The sequence below is a fragment of the Erithacus rubecula genome (genome assembly GCF_903797595.1).
Source record: "Erithacus rubecula genome assembly, chromosome: 14".
Lineage (NCBI taxonomy): Eukaryota > Metazoa > Chordata > Aves > Passeriformes > Muscicapidae > Erithacus > Erithacus rubecula.
This window is the reverse complement of record NC_136666.1, coordinates 14872863-14896681: the sequence shown is the minus strand read 5'-3', so window position 1 is coordinate 14896681 and position 23819 is coordinate 14872863. Positions and strand designations below refer to the sequence as shown.

The window sequence follows — 23819 nt, the reverse complement described above, 5'->3', positions numbered from 1 at the left end:
TACAAACAAATTACCACCCTCTGTTTTGTTGTCTTCTACACGTTGTTCCATTTTAATTTTGGTCTGCCGTGATTTCTAGATGCTGGGGGAAAATGTTTCATTCTTGGGGAAATTTTAATTAATGAAGAATCCAAAATCTTTTTAGTAGCTGGAAGGAAAAAAGGTAAAGCCCATTTTAAGACCTTCCCAATGCTTTAGATTTACAGCAGAGCTTTCCTACAATATTCCAAATGCTAATTCTAGAAGAACCATATCTAACAAAGGTATTCCAACATGCATCTCTTCCACAAACACACACCAAAAAATCAAATGGAAATAAAAGAAACATGGGAAAAAAAAGATGAAAAACTTGTGATCAAAAAGCATATGCAAACAGGACAGCATAAATGAGGTAAAGATAACGACGGGGAAATGGCCATTTTCACTCTCTCTGAAAGAAGTGACAAACTTTTAAGTCTGATTAAGTCTGATTCTGATACATGTTCAAAGGCTGAATTTAGAATAATTACTGGAGTAACGTTTGAATTGGGAGTGTGTGGGGAAGGCACTGAGCATCTCTCCCACTGCTGCTGCTGCAGGCATTCGAGAAGGAGCTGCCTGACCTCCCCTGCTTGGCCAGAGCAGGGCAGAGCTCTGTGTCTGTCACAAACCCGTGCCTGGTCTGCACTCTGGGCACTGCATGTGTCAGGTGAGCAAGGACAGACTGGCATGGGGAGCAGTGCTGAGCACAGCAGCTGTACTGACAGCCCACATTCACACATCAGCCCTGCACGGACACGGAGCTGGAGCTGCTTGTGTCTATGATGTGCTTCAACTCCAGACACCCTCCCCCAAATTTCCACAAAACCTACACAGATGCATCCATCAGTTCAGAAATAACTTGGCCCTGAACTCCCCTGCACAAAGGGGCTCAGATCTTCAGGACAGACAGAGTGAGCTGCACAAGGGGCTGTGCCTGTGGGATCAGCTGCTCCTGGTTCACTGTCTGCCTGTGAATCCCCTTTCTGTCTGCAGCAAACACAGCTCAGGCTCTGCTGCTCCTCAGGCACTGGGCATTTCTGGCCTGGCTTCACAGGAGCAGCAACACTGCCTGCAACATGCCCTGCTCCTTGAGAATGTGTCAGGCTTTGTTCTGATCTTTTTCAAGCAACGCATTGCCTAAGAGGAGAGAGAAATTTAAAAAACTCACTGATTTACCATGTTAAAAAAAGATGGCACATTTATTGCTACATAAATGTTATATACATAGTGTTTTCTGTTACATTGACAGAAATTTTTTGAACTTCTTGCTGCTGGTTGGAAAGGTTTATCAGCAATACCTTGAAATTTGACACAGGGTACAAATCTGCAATAAACCAACAATGGAAACTGGAGAACAAGATGAGAAGCAATTCATCTCGGACAATTAGCTCTTACAATACTCCATAGGTACTACACGGTATGCTAGAACCCTACTATGGTCTTACAATGCTATTGTAAATTTCTGATATTAATGAACAGGTTATGGTAAATAACCCTACATTTTTACTACCTAATATAGTAAAATAAAGTAAGAAACTTTTTACTGAAAACTTTTTTTGATTTCAAAAATCTAGAAAGAGTAATATTTAGAATTCAAGAAATTTTCTTACAAGATTATTGTATAAAAGACTAGCTACAGTGAAAAATAAGCCAAATGTTTTTTTCTTTCTATTTTATGAAGGAAAGCTTCTGGGCATACTGCAAAGTCTAATATAGCCAAAAAGACAACAAGCTTAGAAGGAAAAAGGCCAGGCAGTGGCACGTGATCACTTTCACACGTCATAAGCAACAAATTCCGTTTAGCTGATAAACACTGAAATGAAGAACAAGGCCACAGATATAATCAGGTGTTATTTGATGATATATGCAAATTAAAGTAATAGACATGAGTCCACTAATTCCACAAACTGTTTTGTTAGGAACCATCCAAAACATGAGCTTAAATTCATTAGTTTATTTTATCAATCCATCTTTTGTTCTTTCAAATGAAATGACTTCATAAAAACTATAGTTTTGTTCCTGTTTCGTGTGTGAACCAATTGCCAGTGATGAAAGATGCACTATATAAACAATAGCTCAGACAACCTTGGCTTAGGAAATTTCCTCCATGGTCATTGCAGTGGAAGACAGTTTCCATGGAAGTTCAAAGGGATTTTAACCATTTCAACACATCTGTGACAAAGGAATACTTATGGACACTATTCTGGTGGAGAAACATTTAAAGGTTTAATGCTAATATGGCTTGGGACAGGGGTATTTGCATTTGATTCACACTATTTTTTCTCCACTGACAAGCCATACAACATGACATGATAGTTAACGTGTACAGGAAGGAAAAACTGGTGACCATTGCTCTTAAGATTCCATTACATAATAAGCCCACCTTGCTGGTGGTTATATCATCACACTACCTGCCACGGTGAATCTGAGATTTTACTATTCACCAAAGTTACAGCCTGAAAAAAATCTCCTTTGTATTTTAATGCATTTTGTGCTTACATACAGCTAACACTTTACATGTACTATATGTAGTACTTACTGCTCGGAAAACAAAGCAACTCTAACAAAGTAGATTCTCCCCACCCAATTTACACTTCACGTTACAAGCTTTACTATGAAGCCTAGAAGCCTAAAAAGGTTTTGTTTATAATTAGAAAAAAAAAAATGTTTGAGGAAAGTCTGAGGGAAAATAAAAATCACTTTTTAAATCCAAGAAATGTTATGGTCACAGTATTGCTCCAGCCTGCTGCCTTCATGAGGCCTCTGAGTGGCTTGAGGCACAGAGCTCAGTATGGAAGGGGAACTGTGACCATAACTGTTCAGATTAACAGAGATCAAAAATAACATAAAATAAGCTATACCAAGGAATAATTTCCTATTGCATGGAAAACACTAGTCATATGGCAAAAGGAGAGGAAAGGACAACAAAAGACTTTTCCCTTCCTTTTTTAAGACACTAATAGGTATGCTGGGAATGCTACGGGTCGACGGTTGTCACTGCTTTGTTCTCTGAATGTGAACAGCTTTAGTAAATGCTGGCATTCAGCTGAAATTTTATCAGCTTTCAACATGTTAACTTTTCCCTTTATATGTAGACCTTTACAGTTCCATAACAATAAATAAAATTTGTAGTTACAATGCATTTGTCAATTCAGTTTAGGCACAAGGCAACTTCCACAATGAGTGGAGAGATCACAACAGTCTCTGATTGTGCAGAAGCGACACACTGCTTGCAACAGAATGATATGTTCAGAGTATCTCATGGGCTGAAATTCTGTCTGAAGATCTTGTATCTTCACTCCTGATGCAGGTGTTGACCAGTAGCTTTGATCATAAGATTGCATTTGGGTTTCTTGCTTCAAGTGTTTTCTCCTGTCAGGTTTGTGTCTTCGTATAATGTTAGTTGTCTGTGTCCTTGTGAAGAAAGGTCACCTTCTGTGTATCCTACCAATAATTCTGGAATTCTAGAAAGAAGTTCAGGAGAAGAAAAAGGTTATTAGGAAAAGAATAATTTAAAAGCTCAGTATCAACACTAGAGACCTAATTTAAACTGGATTTGGTGGCATTTTCAGTCATTTAGGTGCAAAACAAAATCAGATTGATAGACCCTGAAATCCCCTGTTCCAGAGATATCCATCCTGAACATGATCTATTGAAGAGATTACTCTAAAGAACCTTCTGTTGGGCCTCTCTGGATATGGGAGAAAGAATAATCTGCACATCTCAGACCTTCAGTTTGTGTTTGCCTTTGCTCTCCAAACCAAGCAGAAGACAGTGCCAAGTTCACTCCCTCCTGAAGGGAAATTGAGCCTTTTCTGTCAACTTCAGTCAACCCACAGTTACTGCTATTAAAAAAGCAATGACACCAAACTTTTGAAAGTGGTTCTTTGTATTTATATGGCAAAAAGAGACTAAATTGGCTATAAATCAAAAATTACCTGGCAATTCCAAAGTAGCCAATTGCTCTTGTACAAAATGAAACAAATCAGAGGAATTCAAAGCATTAAAAATTATAATATACACAACAACAAGAAACCTCCAAAAACATAAAATTTAGTAAGGTTCTGAATTAAAACAAGGGCAGTGAACCCAGTTTTTTTTATTCTTTTTGAAAGTGGCAACAGCCCTACAGGAATACTCAATTTTTTTTTCCTTTTAAAATCAAGTTTCATAGCTATTTAAGAAAAACACCCAACAACACTAAAAAAACCAAAAGACTGATATTCCTGTAGCACCTCCCCATCAGTGTGTTTAAATGAGATGTTACATAGCAGGCTACCTTGCAAAGCTGCAACCATTACTTTTAAATTTGAACTATCCTCACCAATACAGAGCGTGACTTAAGGCAGTTCCCAGTCTCTGCTGGGCAAATGAGAGGAGTTAGAATGACTGGCCTTGAGCCAGAGAGCAAATCTCTCTGGGATGAGGAGTCCCTGAAACTGTATCAGCACCGGGAAACAATAAGAGGATTTTTAAATGAACTAATGTCATATTTAGACCATTTAAAGATGTATAATTCATCTTTATTAAGCTTGGCTTATCTAGCAAGCTGTTCACTGTTCCTCTGATGCCATGCCAAGAAGACCACCTGAGCCAAGAGATGTAGCCATTGGCAACGAGGCACAAAAATAAAGAGACTGACGACAGTTTCTTGGGGTTTTATTATAAACCCAAACAAATCTGCAGCCTTCTGCTTCTGCTGAGAGATGGGAAAGCACAGAGAAGTCTGGTGCTGCTGGCAGCTCAGGAGCTAAAGCCACCACATGCAGGTGTCTCCCCCCTCCAGGCAGGACGTGCCTGACGTACCTGGCTGGTGTTCACATATGACCCATAGGGTTGGTAGTTTCACTCAGGCCAGGGTGGCTTCCTGGGTGTGCTGTTGGTGGCTCTGCCGATACGGCAGAAACTTTTTCTTCTTCCCTTCTCTTAAGGCAGGCTGCTTTAGGGTTTAGGTTTCGTTCTGTAACAGAAAAATCAGATTTCTTAATGTCCCATGTGCTGACACCATGGGCAATACCAATACATGAACCCTGGAGTAAAAATAGCTCTGCAGCTTCCCTCTTCAGCTGCTGACACCCCCTGCTCACCCACAGGTGTCCAAAGCTGCAGACAATCACTACTGAAAGTCCTGCCAGGCAGCTCCTAAATTGGTATTTAAAAAAAAAAGAGACAAAAAGCCAAACCCAAACCCTTTCAGTAGCCTTCATACACCTTCAGAAACTTTTAAAAAGCACCTTCTTTATCAGCATAAGACACTGAAGTGCTAAATGAGAACTATCTGTAATTTACGATATAACATAATGAAATATATCCATTTTGTTGGTAGGCTGAAGTCTTACCAACCTTGCTGACATCACACTAGTTTTAGTAATGTTGCTGCTTCTTTCTTCCCAGTAAGTATTAGCCAGCTGCTAGGGCAGAGGAGGCAGCACACCCTGAATGGATAGTTCTCATCAGCCTCAATCTGTGAAATCACCTTGTGCCCATCTTGGTTCTATCAAAAGACTGTGATGACAGTCGTATACAGCAGGGGCATTATTTTTTTTTCCAAACCCTATTTCCTCTCACATTAAAGTCCATATTTTATACTAACCAGCTGTGGACCAGCTATCAAGGTATTTTCATCAATGTGTTTCCACTTCCCCACTTAGCTTCAATAGATGTAGATTTGGATCTCATTTCCAACTAATGACAGTTTCTAAAAGTCAACTGTTCCTGTTCTTCAAAATGGCTTTTCATGAATCAAATACAGAAGATGTAAATCACAGGGGTCCAAAACACACACAAAAACCATCTAATATATTCCACTGTGGAATTGAATCAACATTTTAAGGTATATTTAAGGTATTTTCTCACTGTCAGTGCATTCTGTTTTGGAGTTGGAGGGCAGATACAATTATAATTGCAAGAAGTCTGCCAAAACTGAACAGACAGCACAAGCCCTTCTCTTCTCTGCACAGGCACCCTCTAGTAACTGCAGTTTACTGACCCCTGTGCATTTCAGCTCATCTGACAGAGACTATTTTGGATGGACTTGATAGTTCTGCTGTCACCAAAGTCATTATCAACAGCCTCCCACTGCATTTCCTTAAGGATGAGCACTCCTAAAGAGTCTACTGGAAAAAAAAAACCCCAAAACTGCTAACTTTCCTTAATCATAGTTTTCTTTGTCTAACTGGGGCTTGCCTTGAAGTTTTAAAGATTTAATTACGTGGAAACTTTGAAAGGAAGTTAATTTACAGCGATTTAGGAAATGGAGATAAAACCCCTGGTCTACACTGAGAGCTTAAATCAGAAATGGTTCATTTTGAATAGCACCAATCACAAAATGAGAAGCTTCATTACCAGCAGAGAGAGGAAATTGTTTATGCAATTACATAAAGCACTGTGCAAGCTCCTGTGGGTGTCACACAAAGCTCTGGTCACTCACTCACAGGAACAGGTGCACAGAGGGACAAACAGAGCCAGGGCCTCTCTCCAGGAGCCCCAGAGCACAGGGAACCTGAGGAAGGCAAGTTCTCCACTTCCACTGCCTGTACAATGGGGCCAGTTTAGCTGTTAGCTCACTGAAAAAAGGATTTCTACCAGAGACACCAGGGCTGGAAGTCCTCTGACCAAGGCAGTTATTTTGTTAGCATGGAGCTTCCTGTGAATTACACAATCTGTGAGAGCAGGGAGATGGAATTGATACTTTTTAAACACCAAAACCCATGCTTGATTAATGCCCCTCAGACTTCCTAATACTCAACCTGATCTTCCAGACCACAGCAAGCATTTTCAGACCTCAACAGTGCCCAAGATCTAAGTCTCAGAGATGCTCAGCTGGGTTTTACAATGGCCCCAGCTGCTGTCTCATCTGCAGAACAGTTGCTCTGTGCCTTGGAAGAGCTCTGGCTGGACACAGTGTGTTCCTTTACTGACAAATGGATCAGTAAAAGTGCCTGAAAACACAGCATCTCATCCTTACTGCATGAAGTACATAAGCTTGTGTTAAGTTAGTTGCATTGAGCAAATCCAGCCACTGACATACCCACATCTCACACTTTTCCTTGATGCACCTTCCATCAGTGAGACACTAAGGAAGGTGGTTGCTGATGAGTCCCAAACAGCAACACATGAGGACACTCATTTGGGAAGTGCCACCTCCACAGAACGAGATTATTTCTGTTGGAAGGGCCTCCCAGCCACCATCCAGTCTGACTCAGGGCTGACCAAAAGTTTGAATAAGGTGCCTCAGAATTTCAGCATGTCTTTGACAAAAATAGACCGGGAGATTAAACGTCAACTGTGGCTTCACCAATTCACAAGAACAGAAGAGCTGAAGAACCAAACGTGATTCCCAGAACCATCTGTCCTTATGAGAATGAATGGCACAAAGCAGTTTTCCTTCTGCACTACCAGCAGGCCTCTTGTTTCTTTCTTGGAAAAATTTAAAGCAATCAGAGAAAGAAGGTTCATGCAAACCCCATTCTGATTCAATTAGAGTAGAAGCTTCCTCTCTCCAGTACATGTTTAATGCAAAAACTTAAGAAAACACAAATAAATTCACTGCATTATAGTATTTCAATTGTGGAGTTCATCCTAAAACCAATCTCTTATTGTTGCTACACTAAAGCAACACTAAACTAAACAAGTGCTTGTTACAATTTAAAGCAAAATGTATCAATCTCTTAATTAAAAGTCTGCCTTGAAAATTTAAGCAAAGAGATGCTGAGGGAACAGAAAAAATAAAGGTCAGAGTATAAACCTTATACTCACTGTTCCCCTTTTCTTTAACAGTAATTCTTTGCTTTTTCTAAAGAACTTCAGCATCGTTTACAGAACAGCAAATACACTTTCAGCAGCTCATGCATCTGGCTGAGCAGGTTTCAACTGCTCCATGGACAAAGCTGCCCCAGGCCACTGACCTCTCACTTGCTGCTCCAGGCTGAGGATGACTGCCACAGCCTGGTGGAGGATCAGCAGCTTGGTCTGCGGCTTCTCGCTCTTGAGGTGCAGCTGGCACATGCGGCCCAGCTCCTTGAACGCCTCGTTGATGTCGCGCACGCGCAGACGCTCCCGCGCGTTGTTCGCCATCCTCCGCTCCTTCTCCCGCTCGATCTTCTGCTCTGGGTTCAGATCCTCATCTTCGTTAGTACTGCTGCAAGAAAGAAAATGTCATAGGAAAAATGGAAATATCGCTGGTGTTTCAAACAAGGGATCCTGCTGCTGACTCCAAATAGGTGAAGAATACAACAATTTCCAACAAAGCTTTTGCTATTTTCTAATACATCAGCTTATGCAAAAGCACGTTCAAGGAATTTTCAGTTTCGTGTGCTTATTTAAGAGCCTTTTGTTAAACATCACACTAGCCATTTTTAGAACTATTTTTTGTAGAGTTAAACAGTTATATTTAGAATTCTTGAACTGCCTCAAATGATATTAAGTTTTTTAATATAGGTTCATCCAATTTAGTCTAAAACTGTACAAAACCTCTAATAAAATTAACACAGTAAAATGCCATCAAATATGTGCTAATACATATGCTGCCTGTGGTTGCAAAATTCTGATTGTTTACTGTTACCTCAAATTTCAATGCTTGTATCAGGTCTATTAGACAGACTCAGAAGCATTTTTTTAGCCAGTGTCAGCTCCAGTTTTGTGGTTTGGGAGGGGACAAAGTGTTTCAAGAGGACACTTAGCCACAGCGTTTCACCTCAGGTTCCAGGTCAGGAGCTGGAACTCTCCACTGACACAAATTCACATGCCCTGTGCCAGGTATAAAGCATCACTAATTTCTGACGTTGCCCCATGCTGTGTGCTCAGTCTTTTGCTGCTTATATGTACAGCAGATATTACAGCAAGGCACTAGAATAAGGGAATGCAAACTTGACAGATGATTTTCCAAGCAAATCCTCTACCTTGTATTTAAATATACAGATACCATAAACTTTTTCTCCCTTTCAGCTGCCTATTGGTATATGCACTGCAGTAACACAAAAGCCTTGCAACAAATTTATCAAATGTCAGGCCAACATGCTACTGAGCATTATCAAGGCACAGATTCTCAGGTTATGTCAGCAACGCACCTTGTCCTGCCTCTGGATGAGACCTTGATATCCTTCTGGGAGGACTCGTCATCTGATTTCATGTCATCTGATGAGGGGGGTTCATGGATATTTTCATCCTTCTCCTTATGTTCAGACTTGATTTCTGTTGGACCTATAGCCACAGACTGGCTCTGTAAGCCACCTGACAGTGCTGCAAGCAACCAGAGAGCAGAGTGAGAGTCACAGCACTGAAACACTGCAGATAATGGCAGCGAGGGGCCAGAGCCGAGCGGAGTCTGGGGAGACAACAGGAAGAACTAACAGAAACAAGAAATCCTGGCAACACCACTGTACTTGGACATGTGTCATGGGTTATAAAGCAATCACAGCTCACAGAGCAGCTTGATTGGTAACAGCTCAGTCTAAGGAAAACACTGTTTAAGACAAAAGGACACTGAGTGAAGTAAGGAAATTTGCACCTGATGTCTGGGCTGCAAATTTACAGGCAGAGCTGCCCTGACACCGAGGCTGGGGTTTAGGCTGAATGTGCAACACCCCCTAAATGGTGCTAGCATGCTAGTAAAGGAGCTGAGTGCAGTTTTCTGCAGTTTACTTCTTCAGCTAGAAATGGAAGGAACTGTAAACACGGGCATGGAGTGACCTCCTTCCACTGGCTGTGCTGAACTCTGCTGTCAGCCCACTCCACAGCTCTCCTGGCTGACTGGGAAATGGCTGCAGCTCTGCCAGTGGATCGTGGCCCTTAAGCAGGAGGGATGTGGCTGTAATGCAGCCTTATCTTGAAATTATACTGGAGTAATTGAGGGATGCCCTCAAAATTGTTACAGGTGTCCCTAACAGTGGTGTTATATTGGATTTGTTACTAATTTTTATTTTTCAACATTATCTATGCCCCTATCCCTTGCACTGATGCCATTTTACCAAGATCTACAGCCTCACTGGCTCTAAACTATTGCAAACCCTGTCCAGCATAGAAGTCTGGAAGGTTACCTCTGTAGCTGTCTTGTGTTTTATGATTTAGTTCTGTGCTCTGAGCAGAAACTGCACTGGGAAGAACTGTATGGTTGCTGTTGAGGCTGACACCTTCTTCCCGGTGAGTCCCAACCTAAAGCAAGAGAAAGCAAAGATTTCTTTTAAAGATGTGTTTCAAAGAAATAATCCAAAAATAGAAATTTAAAACACTGAAAGTATTTGCTGGATTAGAGACCCAAGTTAAAATTCTCACTGAGTAAAGGAAACCTTTAGCTGATTGATGCTGTTACACTGAAACATCTGATTACACCTAACTGGGCTGGGCTGTATCTCAAGCAGTGACCAGCTCTGTTTGGAATAAAATAATCCAGCTATCTAACTATTCTTACCACCTATTTTCTCATCTATTCCTTCATAATACATAATGATTTAATTTCTGAGCGAGCAAGCATTGAGATGAAGAGTCTTGAAAATTTCTAATTTTGCATAAACTTGAATTAATGATACTTATGTGAGACATCTTTGAGTGTGCATACCTAACCTGAAGAGGCAACTTGTTAAAAAACTGCTGCTCAATACAGAATACTGTCATCAACTTCTTTAAAAAATATTTGTTCAAGAAAAAAAATACACTGCCTGTATTTAAATAATTTGGACACATTTCTAAAGTCCTTAAACATTTATAATATAACCAACATAATACAATTAAACAGTTAAAAAATGAACAAAGAGGAGGGATTCTACTATTATTTGTATAGTTACAAAAACTGGCTACAGATGAAGCTTTTTATTGGAACAGTAGCAAACATGTCAACTAGAAGATTAAGCCTTTAATTAAATAGGTTTATTGCCTGGAGTTACACATGAGAACCACTGTTTTTCAATAAATCCTTCAATCCTAGTAAACTGCTGAGCTTTGAATCCCTCTTGAGTAATTAATGCAGCTTTTACCTTTCATGTCTTAGTATGGGTTTTACCCGGAGAGAGATAAATACCCTTATGCAAGTTTATCCTTTGTTTAATATACACTTGTTCCTGTAAGCTAATGCACAGGAACAAAAAAAGAAAGGGGGAAGCACCCCTCCCCAACAACCCACAGCTAATATCAGGTCATTCCGGGCTGCTATTTGTATCCATTGTTCTGCAGAAAATCTCCTCTTGTATACTGTGGAATATCTGTTGCTATTTCAAGTACATTTTATCTTCCTCTGCGTGTAATAGGCTTTGTTTGGGAGAAATTCTGCTCTGGATACAGACGGCCCAGCTCCTGCAAGAGCCATGAACTGCCTGGGAAGAAGGAGCTGAGCCCAAGAGGCAAAACTCTCTACAACTGGAACATGATGCTCATTCTCACTCTGAACTTTTCAAAACGGAGTCTTTCCTTAATTCCACCTTGCAGGTTGTGTGTTTTATTTTCTTCTTCTGGTCATGCTTAGTCCTAACACTTGAGGGTGCTTTTATTCAAGCTACAGACTATTACTTGTTTCAGGATCAGGTTTGTTTCAAAATCTACTTCTTAAAAAAGGCAAAACTTTCTTAAAGCTGTATACAAACAGCAGCTGCCAGAACCTTGGCAATTTTCAAATCTAGAGCTAATCTAAAGGCAATAGATTAGCAAATCAGTTCTGATAAAGGCAGAGAATAGATAAGAAATAAAACCTGAATTCAAGCCATGTTCCAAACATTTGAAACCAAGATGTACAAATTAAAAGCATACAATCTGGATTAACAGGATTTACACAGAAATTTTAAGAGCTAAAATGTTACAAAACTGACCATAACAGTGATTTTTATCTGTGATCTCTGATATACCAGAAAATCCAATCTGGCAAACAAAAAAACCCAAACCAATTAACTTGCTGAAAATCACCGCATCTCATGCACAGGCAAACAGCTCTGTGGCTACTTCAAGCTACCAAAGATTCAAGTACCTCAAACACTCAGTTCCGAATATTTAGTTTGCTCTCCTATCGCTGGACCCGCACGGCATAGAGAAAGCGCTCTCGCCATCTGCATTTCAATGGAGCACAACCTCAGGCTTCCTTTAACTCTTCTGAAAGGCGGCCGGGGCCATCAGCGCCGCGGCGCTCGGAACAAACGAGCTCTCGACGTGTTTTATTGCTATTATTTATAAGCGATTCCCAGTCAGGCGCTTTCCTAGCGCCAAGGGCCAGCTCCGGGGGCAGGGAGCTGCCGGCGGCCCCCGCGGAGCCCGGAGCGGGGCGGGGATCGGGGGGATCGCGATCGGGGATCGGGGGATCGCGGCGCTGCCCAGCGCTCCCCATTTCCATACAGCTGCGGCTGGGCCCGGCCCGGCCCGCGGGACTCGCAGCAGCTCGGCTCCAGAGCCAACTCGCTCCGAGCCAATGCATCCTCTCCGGCGCTAATCCAGCCTTGTTTCCATGGTCTCTCCGCCCAAGCAAAGCTCGAAGCTTCCCAGGCACACAAAATGGGAGACCGGCGGAACGCCGGGCTCTGCCACACAGTGTGCGGGGAGACACAGCGGTGAGCAGTGCCCAGGGCAGGCACAGAGCTCGGGATGTGCTGTGAGCAGTGCCCAGGGCAGGCACAGAGCTCGGGATGTGCTGTGAGCAGTGCCCAGCACAGGCACAGAGCTCGGGATGTGCTGTGAGCAGAGCCCAGGGCAGGCACAGAGCTCGGGATGTGCTGTGAGCAGTGCCCAGCACAGGCACAGAGCTCGGGATGTGCTGTGAGCAGTGCCCAGCACAGGCACAGAGCTCGGGATGTGCTGTGAGCAGTGCCCAGCACAGAGCTCGGGATGTGCTGTGAGCAGAGCCCAGCACAGGCACAGAGCTCGGGATGTGCTGTGAGCAGAGCCCAGGGCAGGCACAGAGCTCGGGATGTGCTGTGAGCAGAGCCCAGCACAGGCACAGAGCTCGGGATGTGCTGTGAGCAGTGCCCAGGGCAGGCACAGAGCTCGGGATGTGCTGTGAGCAGTGCCCAGGGCAGGCACAGAGCTCGGGATGTGCTGTGAGCAGTGCCCAGCACAGAGCTCGGGATGTGCTGTGAGCAGTGCCCAGCACAGGCACAGAGCTCGGGATGTGCTGTGAGCAGAGCCCAGCACAGAGCTCGGGATGTGCTGTGAGCAGTGCCCAGCACAGGCACAGAGCTCCGGATGTGCTGTGAGCAGAGCCCAGCACAGAGCTCGGGATGTGCTGTGAGCAGAGCCCAGCACAGAGCTCGGGATGTGCTGTGAGCAGTGCCCAGCACAGGCACAGAGCTCGGGATGTGCTGTGAGCAGTGCCCAGCACAGAGCTCAGGATGTGCTGTGAGCAGAGCCCAGCACAGGCACAGAGCTCGGGATGTGCTGTGAGCAGTGCCCAGGGCAGGCACAGAGCTCGGGATGTGCTGTGAGCAGTGCCCAGGGCAGGCACAGAGCTCGGGATGTGCTGTGAGCAGTGCCCAGCACAGGCACAGAGCTCGGGATGTGCTGTGAGCAGTGCCCAGCACAGGCACAGAGCTCGGGATGTGCTGTGAGCAGTGCCCAGCACAGAGCTCGGGATGTGCTGTGAGCAGTGCCCAGCACAGGCACAGAGCTCGGCACCACCACACTCCCATCACTGCCCTTTACCTGCCTCCTGCACACAATACCAACACAACACAGGTCAGCATCCAGTGCAATCACAAAAACCTTACCCCTCAGTAACCCTAGGCTGAGCAAAACAGTAGTCCTGTTAAAAGACTGTACGTTGTTGTAATTTACCAGGCCAACTGTATTCATTTTTATGCATTTCAAGAAAAACTTGTAGACAGGACAGTCTGCAGCCCCACTGACACTTGCAAAATTAAAAAAAAAAAAACCCTAACCAAACCTGAGGGCAAAACATATTTCAGTTGATTTAAGTGGTAACATTTTGGATCTGAAACCAGAAAACCAGTTAAGTATTTCAGGCAACTAAATAAAAACTGGACAAATCATGGGCAGTGATGACACACAACTGCATGCAGGAGAACTGAGAGTAACACATGGGGAAAGGACATCTCTGTCCTGCATTGGTTCTGCATCTCACACTTCAGATTGAGTATTCATTTTGAGCACTTAGCACTGAAAGCTTTTGAGAACTGGAAAATAAAAACACCACTCTTGGTCTGAGTCTTAGAACTTACCAAGCCCTGCTAGCTGGTGAGTTTGCCTATGGTCATTAAAACCATTTTAGCCAAGGTGTGCATAATTAAGGCAATGAAAAGGGCTTTGTAATCAAGAATTTTACACTTCAGACAGCTCAGAGTTATTCAGTGGGAGCACAATCTCTGCAGGGAAATAGCAGCTCTGAAAGGGTTTGAGCAAGAGCAGAGGTTGGTGTTGGCAAAGTTGCTTAACTGCCCTTTCGTGCTTCTACTGTAGCAGGCACAGGGCACAAAGAGGGAGATCACCAATTCTCTTAAATTCCTGTTATACCTGAAAAAACCCTCTGACTTAAGGATTGAGTTTCATCCTTAACTGAGTTTCCAGGCCTTTTATTTATTTATTTTTAATCAGTTCAGGCTGTTCTTTTTCCATTGTATTACAATGACAAATAAAAAGCAGCTTGAATAAGAACAAAAAGTATTACTTCTTAACTTTTCAATAATACATGAAATAAAATACAAATCAACTTCAAAGGCCAGTTAGCAAATATTTGATGAGTTTGAGATATTAAAAATCTATTTGAATAAGTCTAATGGCCAGCCCGGCTAAAAAGAAAACAAGACCATTCAGAGCAAGCAGGAAATGAAGTCAACTAGAGTTGTAAAATAAATCTGGCTCAAAAATTAAGCAAATGTTAAAATAAAACCATGCCTGGTTACACTAATTACATAAAAAGGAGTTAAATTACTCATTTCCTAGCTCCTTCTGCCAAGATCATCATCTTCAAGGGAAATTAAATTTTTTTCCTATTTTTTTTAAAAGAGAAAAATGTTTTGTGCAAAGATCCCACCCTCATTCAACAAGGAAGTTTCATTTGGTGCTGAATTCCAATGAACATTTCTTGACCCTATGTCAAACAAAACTTCAAAAATAGGTAATCACCATTATCATTGTTGACATTTCTCACTATGTTAGCCAAATACTCATTATTTTCTTAAAATTTACTGGATGTCATCTTAAGTAAAGTGGTATTTAAATCCAGAATGAAGGCTGGATCTTACAGTTCAGGCCGTGTGTCAAATCCTCTGCTCTCCTACTTACTATTTAAAAAGAACACTAACCTAATAGCAAATAAGAGTTTGAAATTAATTGGTTATTGAAGAAGAATTACCCCTTATACTTGGAGGGCATTACTGCAATGCAGTCATCACTAATAAAGCACTCAGTCTGCAGCACAGCCAGATGTGCCAGCCCCTGCTCTGTACCTATTTCAGGACTCCATCCTAAGCCGTGCTGAGTTCCTGCAATTGCAAATGATGTCAAAGGGCACTCTTTGGGGACTGGGCAAGGCCACAACAGGATGCCTTCTGTTGGAGCCAATTATTCTGATGTAACAAAATTAAGGTCAATCCAAGAAATTCTTTAGCTGACTCACTTTTCAAGGCAAAAACTGATCTGCAAGCTTGTTTCACCAAGTGAGGATAAAATGTACAGGCAGGTTTTTTTTCCCCTTAATTTAAGTTTATTTCTAACAGACAAGCATCTGTCAGCCAAATAATTAGATGATAAATTAGATGTGTAGTACTTACACAACTACATTAAACCAGAAAAGATCAAGGAACTTCTGTCCATTTTGGAAAGTCATTTTCCACTGTCCCCTATTTTAATAAAAACTGAGTTGATAAAGTATTTATCATAGCTTATTTAAAAGAGAAACTGAGATTTTTATATACACTTTAGCACTACCTATATTTATTTGACTGTGTCTGGCTAAGCAGTATCAGAAGGTTCCTCGAGTCACAGAAAAAATTTGTCACTGCAGTTTCAGTCACTTTATGCTGCATCAAGACCAGAGGGGGAAAAAAAGTTTTCTTTTGTATGACTAAATTTCAGTCTTCCCCAGAACATGGTAGAACTTTAAAAAACATTATTTAAATATTAAATCTCAGTAGGTACTACAAAAAAATTCAAAAGTACTTATGCATCACTTCTTTCATTACTAAAAGTAACTGTGAACTTGTATAGAAAGCTGAAGTTGGATGTGCATTTGGAAAGAACCCCCTCCCCAAAGCCCCCAAACACACGCAGCTCATAGAAAACAACCAGTTCTTTTTGATGTTTACTGCAGTGGTCCTGAAATTAATATAAATGGATGTGTGACGTGCGAATGGGAGAGCCTGGAACTAATTCTGTTTTATAGAATACAAACCCTTCAGCAATTGGGGTACCTAATTATTTTGATGATAGGTGAAATTTTGCCTTGATCACACAGTACCCAGCTGTGAATCTGTTTTATAACAGAAAATTTCACAGCATGTAACTGGTCTTTAAAATTACGCTGTAAACATGCAAACACATGGCACCACTAAAACAAGCATGTTCTTAAAAGCTCTTTTTCCTTTAAGCATTTTTGAGAGGGGTGGAATGAAAAGGAAGAAAAAGGGAAGTGTGCAATGCTACAAATAGATCCGTTTACTGTGTAATGCTTTTAGCATATTTCTAATCTATAAAAAGCTCAACTACATTTTTTCAGAACAGTTCACATTTTTAAAGAAACTAAAAGAGATGGATTGAATTATTTCACCCTTCTTGGGGATTAATCTGAAAGTTGTTTCCTTTTCATTGTTACTTACACTACAGCTGTGCTCAAACTCCTTTTCGTTTAGAAAAAAAGTTTAAATTTTGAGCCTGCGCACACTATGGTTCCACATTCCAACAGCTTCCTCCCAGTCCTCTGCCAGCATCTGCTATTGAAGACTAGTTCCAATTTACAATAAACAGCTTTTCCAGACCAGAACACTTGAAATTCAGTCCTTCTCGACTGCTTTTCCCATTCAATCTCCCTATTCACCATTTCAAGGAGAAAACGGTTCTGCCAATTATTACACATCTGGAAAAAATGCATGTATAAGCTGAAATGCTCTAAGCAGAAAGTTTCAGCTTTCTGCATATGGTCACAGCAGGATTTTATGGGCCACTGACCAGGCCAAAGTCTAAGTTTTCCCATCTTTTTCCTCCCCCTCATTTCTGCCCACCCCCACTCCAACATTCTAATTGGAAACCCATAGCAGGTGCAAGCTGTCTGCCATCTTTTTCCTCCACAAAAATCTCAAGTGGTTTCTTCCTGATAAATATTAGTCTTACAGCCCAGTTCAACCTCACTAGGCTCTACAATAGTCTCAATGCATCAGCTGTAGTTGCTTTGCATAAACACACTCATGCTTTATAACATCATTACCATGGACGCTTGTCTGTTGGCTGTTACAAGGCTGGATGCTCCATAGTTTGAGTTCAGGCTCCCAATTGGCCCATTGTGGGATGGTCCCAGTAAGCTGTGGATATCTCCATGGCCAGCTGACAGGCTGGTGGAAGGCCCCACGGCGTGGTTCCGCAGCACATGGATGGCATCATCCAGTCTGTCCAGGCGATCCTCCATCCGGGACTGCTGTGGAGGCAAGAGGGGCAGCAACACCCATTACTCAACAAATCCCCAGGCTCTCACACCACAACAGAGTCTATCTCGGAGGTATTAAAGATAGAAGATGAAATGTGGTATCAAAATATTATCAAAAGACTTTGAGAGCACCTACCAGCACTACAAACAAACAGGAAAAAGAAAATATTATCTGGAGATTTTGTTCGAGATAGAATTCATTCCTCAAATAGGTGGCAGCTTTGAAAGTGAAGCTTATTATAAGGTTAATGTTACTCAGCTGCTATTACATGGCATGAAAAGAAAAAAGGAATTGCTACAAAATAAGCTAATGCAGGACAAGAAAGAATGATCATAAAATCAGCCTCACCACGCTGGAAACAATTAAGAGAGGCAGTAGCTTTTTGAGAATCTGTATTACAGAAAAACTGGACAAAACCTTTAGTAATAATTTTTTAAAATGGACCTTCAAACAGATTAGGTATTTCAGAAATAAAAGCGAGCTATTTGTGTTACTGTTAAAGTCCATCTTAAAATTACTTTCTTTTATTAAAAGGAATATCAAAAAAACCCAAAGCAAAACCAATTCTGACACTGCAGCTCTAGAAACTGAAATAGCAGGATGTTGGAGTCAAAAGATGGGTCATACACCACAGTAATTTAAGTTTTTAATGGGGAATCCGAAGGAAGCGTTAATTGAAACACAAAAAGGCACCATCTAAAGTGAAATAGTACCTCACAGACATCCTTTAAGAAGGACATTGCATCTTGCAAATGCTCGTGAAGTTGCTGTTCAACTCGATTTTTCTGGCAAAGTCAAGACAGAACAGGAAGCAAAGCACAGGTTAAGATTAATTCAAAAAAGAGGTGAGGAAACAGCTGATGTGCATGTCAGCAATAAATTGTTAGTCAAGTTAATGCAACAGAGATCTGATTATATTAAGATAAGAAAAGGCTAAATATTTAACATTGCAGTTATGTTAGAATTCTAAGATGTACATAACAATTATATTTAATTGCAAAAATATTGAAGAAAAGAAATCTGATTTAACTCATAATTTATTCTTGTTAGACAGAAAAAAATAAAAATTACATCTCTGGAAACTAGAAATATTAAGCAAATAATCAAAACCTTCCCTCAAATTTTCCCAATGTTCCTTCCCGATATTGTATCGGAAATGTAAGAAGCAAGTCAGTAACTGAAATCCTCTGCTGAATCCTCCAAAGAAGAAAATTTACAATGCTGTAGATTACTACCTGTGTGTTTTTCTGTAAAATGTATAATTAATAAAGGAACATTCCCCACAACAAATAATACGCAAATAAAAAGTATTAATCCTTTAATAACAGTGTAATGCAAACAAGCCCTAGAGACTGCCATTTGAGGGAGAGAAGGGGGAAGGACAAGTAAATGCGGAGGCATGAAGTCTTTATCTTTCTCCAGACTGAACTTTAGATAAGAATTAGCTATGGATTTGTGAAAAGGTACCAGAATCTCATAACAGCGCTTTAGCACCAGCTGTCCTCAGCACAGAAGCCTGATGCCCAAGGAACAGATGGTGAAAGACACACCCTGCACGTCTTATATTGTTCAACTGAACAGGCCATTTGTTAGCAAAGAATTCATTTGTAATGCTATCCTACTGTTTCCTTTAATGATATGCAGGATTTATACAAAACCAAGCCTTCAACTCCTAAGTAAAAAGTACTATGTTGCTTTCAGCAATTCTTACCAAGGAGTGTAGAGAGTTTTCATAGCTGGGAGATGAGGGGGCTTGTCCTCCACTCCTCGACCACTGACTGGCACCTGTCAAAATTGTCTAGGTTAGTGCACAGATTTACACAGCAGAAGTGGGAAGCAGAGACTGTATTTCTCAACATAATTAAACCCAACATATTCTGCATAAAGGTAAGCTAACATATGGGCATACAAAGGAGGACAAATTCCTTCATTCTGCCTTACTGAGGGGTAATTTTCATATCTTGGCATCTGTAGGGTTAGATCATTGTCAGTGACAAAAGTGGTGACATCTTCAAAGTACTTCAACATTGAAAAGTGGACTAAGTACACACACACCATATTTGAAATATCTGCTTCTGCCTGTGTCACCGTAAAAGACCTGCTGAATTTTTCTTCAGATTCTGTTCAGTATATGAAGGTGTACTTTTAATATTGTTAAAATACATAACAAAAATATTTAAAGTAATCAAATAGACACCAAGTTAAGGGTAATCGGAGAACCATTTTTATGACACCTCTCTAGTAAACATGAAAACTTAAAACTGGGTCTAAAAGCTTTATCTTGTCCAGTTGTCTAGTAATTTCAACTACATAATTTTAGATTACAATGCATTCCAAATTTAGAAGAGTAAAAATACACCTCATTTCCATTTTGTATTTCAAATATTCTTAAGGTAAACCAGCAGCAGAAGAATCATTGATTATGCAACAAATTGACAATTAAATTCATATTACCTATACAGTGAAAATTCAAATACATAGGCATTCTGACATAAATATACTTAATTATGATGTAAATTTTAAAAATTATTAGATGTGAAAAGCAATAACTAATAAAACAGTACTTGTAACATAAAGCCTAAAGTAGTACAACACGCATTTTTCTCACCAACTAATAATGCATCTTTTATAAAGATACTACATGAAATTCTATGGCCATTAGAGACAGCTTCCTTTCAGCCATACAAATGTAATAATAAAGCAATTACATTAATAAATTATGGATATACAATCCAACACAGCTCATTAAAGGAAGAGCCTGTGGGCTTGTTCTTTCAATAACAGCCAGAGCTGTGCGTCTGGAAAACTGGGAAAAGGTTTAATAACATTACAGTTCCTTTGTTCAGAGAGCTGCAAGTAGTTACCTTTTAAAGACAAGGTTTTATTTAACAAAGAGTACAGCTTGCATAGCTATTAAAATTATTAAAATACCCAAATATTTCCTTTCTAATTAAAAAATAATAAAAATCTCCTATTTTATGAAAGTCCAGAGCTGCCATAATTGTGCTGGAATTCTCTTTTAAAATACAAAGAGTTCAGTCAGTAAATTTATAATTACCGATTTTCACTTCATGCAGCTACTCTGGATCTGGACCTGTAGTCTCTGTCTGCATTGCTGTCATTCCTGAACTCGGGAATAATGCTTGGAGCCCCACTTATTTTTGCACAGCCATTAACGAAAAAACAATGGAGTATTCTGGTTCAGCATAATGTTCAAACTTTTCCCAGATCAGAACTCCATTTTTAGAGACAGGACTGTGGCTCCTGCTATCAAATCTCAGAGTACCACTCCCTGCAGCATAGCAGCAGCTCAGATTAAGCAGGAAGGTGAGCAGCACACAGACTGAAAGCCCGTGCACTTCTTCTGACACGTTTGTCTGGGGGGTTTAGCTGAAGAAGGTCCTATTTCTGTAGCGTAAACCCAGAACAAAACTGCCACTGGGAATCTCACAAAAGAGACAAAAAGAAAAGAGAGGGAATAACCAACTGCTCCTATGCAATGCCCAACCCAAGTGCAACCTGCAGCTTTCAGCCACACCTCTGCGCCACCAGGGCTCTTCCCGAGCGTGGCACTCTGCCTCCATGGCTGCAGGTTGCCAGATGGCACCGATTTCCTGCTTGCCTCATTCCACTCCCCCTCCTAGAAGTTTGTGCATGAAATCCACCAATTATGTTAAAAAGCATCCTGGCACCAGAAGCCCTGCAATTAACAACTGCAGCTTTTAGTGCAGCACCAACACAGCAGCATTAAAAAACAAATAAGCCAGGCAAGTGTTAGGATTTACAGGGGTCACCGACAGCAATCACTGCAGTATTGTTCTTACCCCTGGTCTCCCCAACACTAATCCTCTGGCTCCCCTTTCAAACACACTCAGAGCTGCAGAGGGCTTTGCATCCTCAGAACCCACCAAACCTCCTCAATGCCTCTGATCCTGCAGAAGGATTCTCAAAATGCCGAGGCTCCCACCATTCAGATCCCTATAGAAACTTCACATGCGTGTACGCAAACACTAAAACTATGCAAGATGCTCAGCTCTGGGCATGTTTATGTAAAATTAGAAATTAAATGAGGGCAGGGCAGGCGAGACACGCACTATTGTCTCATAATACTTGGGGGTTTTCATCAAGTTGTTCTCCAAGCTTTTACTTAACTGAATTAAAAAACGTCATTAATCCTCATTCAGCAACATAAGAGCCAAAGAGTCACTCATGAGCTTATGAACCCCAAGGTCTCATGACGTTGGTATCTGTCAGTGCTTTCCCTGGTAACAGAGCACTCCTACCCTAATTCACAATTACAGGATGGGCAAATTATGACTTAAGCAATCTGTAATACTATGAATGCTAACTAAACAAATACCTAACTGCAAAAGGGGAAAATGACAATGAAGGCAAAAATGCTCCAAAATATATTATTTCAGTACACATAAAACATTTGTTTTATCTGCAATAACTTTTTGGGTCAAGACAGAAAATGGCTACCAGGAGTATAAATAGCAATAAATGCAGTAGTAATTACTTCACATTGTGCTTCACCGTGTTCTTAGTGACTCATCTGGGAATAAAGATAAAAGTCCAGATTCATAAATGAAGGTAATTAACTACTGGAGCAATTTACCAAAGGCTTGATAAATTCTGTATCACTGAAATTAATGGGGATGGGAGGGTATAAATGTGAAGCAGATGCTAAGTTTGAGCCTGAAAAGGATTTCGGTATTATTTGCTAATGTCCACTACCATCTTAACCATCAGAATCCAAAATAAGGAGCACGAAGTGAAATTTTGTAGATTTCATACAGGTTGCAACAGGCAAAGACATCAGCAAAAGGAAAATACAAATTTTAGTGACCTCAAATTTGTACTCTAAACTCAGAAATTAGCTAGTGCTTTCACACTTCAAAAATTAGGTGCAGTATTTCATTAGGTGACTCTTGGAAAACACCTCATTGGGATCTTTAAAATTTTAAATACTTTAAGATGTCAGAACTTCTTTCTTCCAGCCACTAAATATTTTCAATACTTGCTTTGATGTTAAAAAGAAAATAATAACAATTTTCTGGTCTGATCTGCCTTTTCAGTACAACAGAATACACAAAACATTTTTTGTCAACTGTAATCACTAAATCAAAAATCCCATTAATCCCATCATTACTCAATTCAACATGGATTATTCAGTAATAGAAAAGAAATGCCCAAAGCAGCTGCTCAGGTAAACCATGTCAGATATTCATTAATCCATTACATCCACAGAAAACCAGAGCAGTCTCCATTAAACAGGATTGAAGCATGTATGATGGAGGTTCTGAGTGACACTGCATATAGAGATATGCATATTCACACCCATATGATGATGACTGTATTTTACATGCAATACCTTTGCTAATTTATTCCTCTAGATTACAAAAGTGTTCAGCTAAACTCATTCTGTACCCTTTTCACCTTAAGGTAATTTTATTGTTTTATAAAAAGCACAACACTTTTAGTGACCAATGGTCAGGAACCTGCAGGTTTATATTAAACAACAAAGAACGGGGAAGCAGACTGTTGTATGAATGTTAAATAATTTAACAAATTGCACTGTAGGAAAGAACAGGGTTAAAAGTTACATCATCTTACTTGTAATTCTAGTTCTTTGTTAAACAGCAAATTTAAGTCAATGGAGCTTTCACAGTCCTCTCTATATGGAGAACAGCTGTTCAACTTTTACTAGACAGCTGAGGCCACAGTGTCTGTGAAAGCTGCACTACCACTAATAGCTGTAGGCAGCTGCCCACAGTTCATCTCCACACTGGAATGCTTCTTCCCATATTCACTACAAACACACAAAGCACAGGTGACAGAGGTGGCTGCAATACACAGCACTTATTTTGAAAAATGCCAGAAATTCTTCTCCCATAGAATGAAAACATTCATGAAATATATGAATGAAAAGCTATCTTGTGTAAAAATTGGATAGTCTCATAGCCTACTATATTTTCATTAGAGGGAACACACATCTGCTGTGTTTGTCACTGAAAGCTGCCGCAGAGCGCTAACATATAGCTTAAAAAAACCCCCAAATCAAATCAAATCATTCTTCTTTCTCTCAAACAGTGCAAATCTGTACAAATATCTTTATAGCCCTGATAATGTATGGTCAATTAATGCTTCCAAATATTATTTAAATTAGCTAATTTTCAACGCAAGTTGCCAGGACTCAAGTGAATGCCTCTAACAAAATGTCTATGAATCTGG

General features: G+C 40.7%; 1 protein-coding gene across 10 annotated transcripts in view; it reads right to left on the bottom strand.

The window, feature by feature from the left end:
• Positions 1 to 1201: 1201 nt before the first annotated feature.
• TCF12 (transcription factor 12) overlaps positions 1202 to 23819 on the bottom strand; it is a 158159-nt gene continuing 135541 nt past the window's right edge. For 4 of the 10 annotated variants that reach the window (XM_079318097.1, XM_079318099.1, XM_079318104.1 and 1 more), the window contains 8 exons: positions 19297 to 19370; positions 18299 to 18370; positions 17369 to 17575; positions 10059 to 10173; positions 9090 to 9261; positions 7929 to 8161; positions 4828 to 4981; positions 1202 to 3485 (listed from right to left, as the gene is read on the bottom strand). In XM_079318097.1, coding sequence (XP_079174223.1) covers positions 4839 to 4981; positions 7929 to 8161; positions 9090 to 9261; positions 10059 to 10173; positions 17369 to 17575; positions 18299 to 18370; positions 19297 to 19370 — 1016 coding nt within the window. In that variant the 3' untranslated portion in view covers positions 1202 to 3485; positions 4828 to 4838. The remainder of the gene's footprint in view (positions 3486 to 4827; positions 4982 to 7928; positions 8162 to 9089; positions 9262 to 10058; positions 10174 to 17368; positions 17576 to 18298; positions 18371 to 19296; positions 19371 to 23819) is intronic. The other 6 variants (XM_079318102.1, XM_079318106.1, XM_079318098.1 and 3 more) reach the window with 4 other exon arrangements.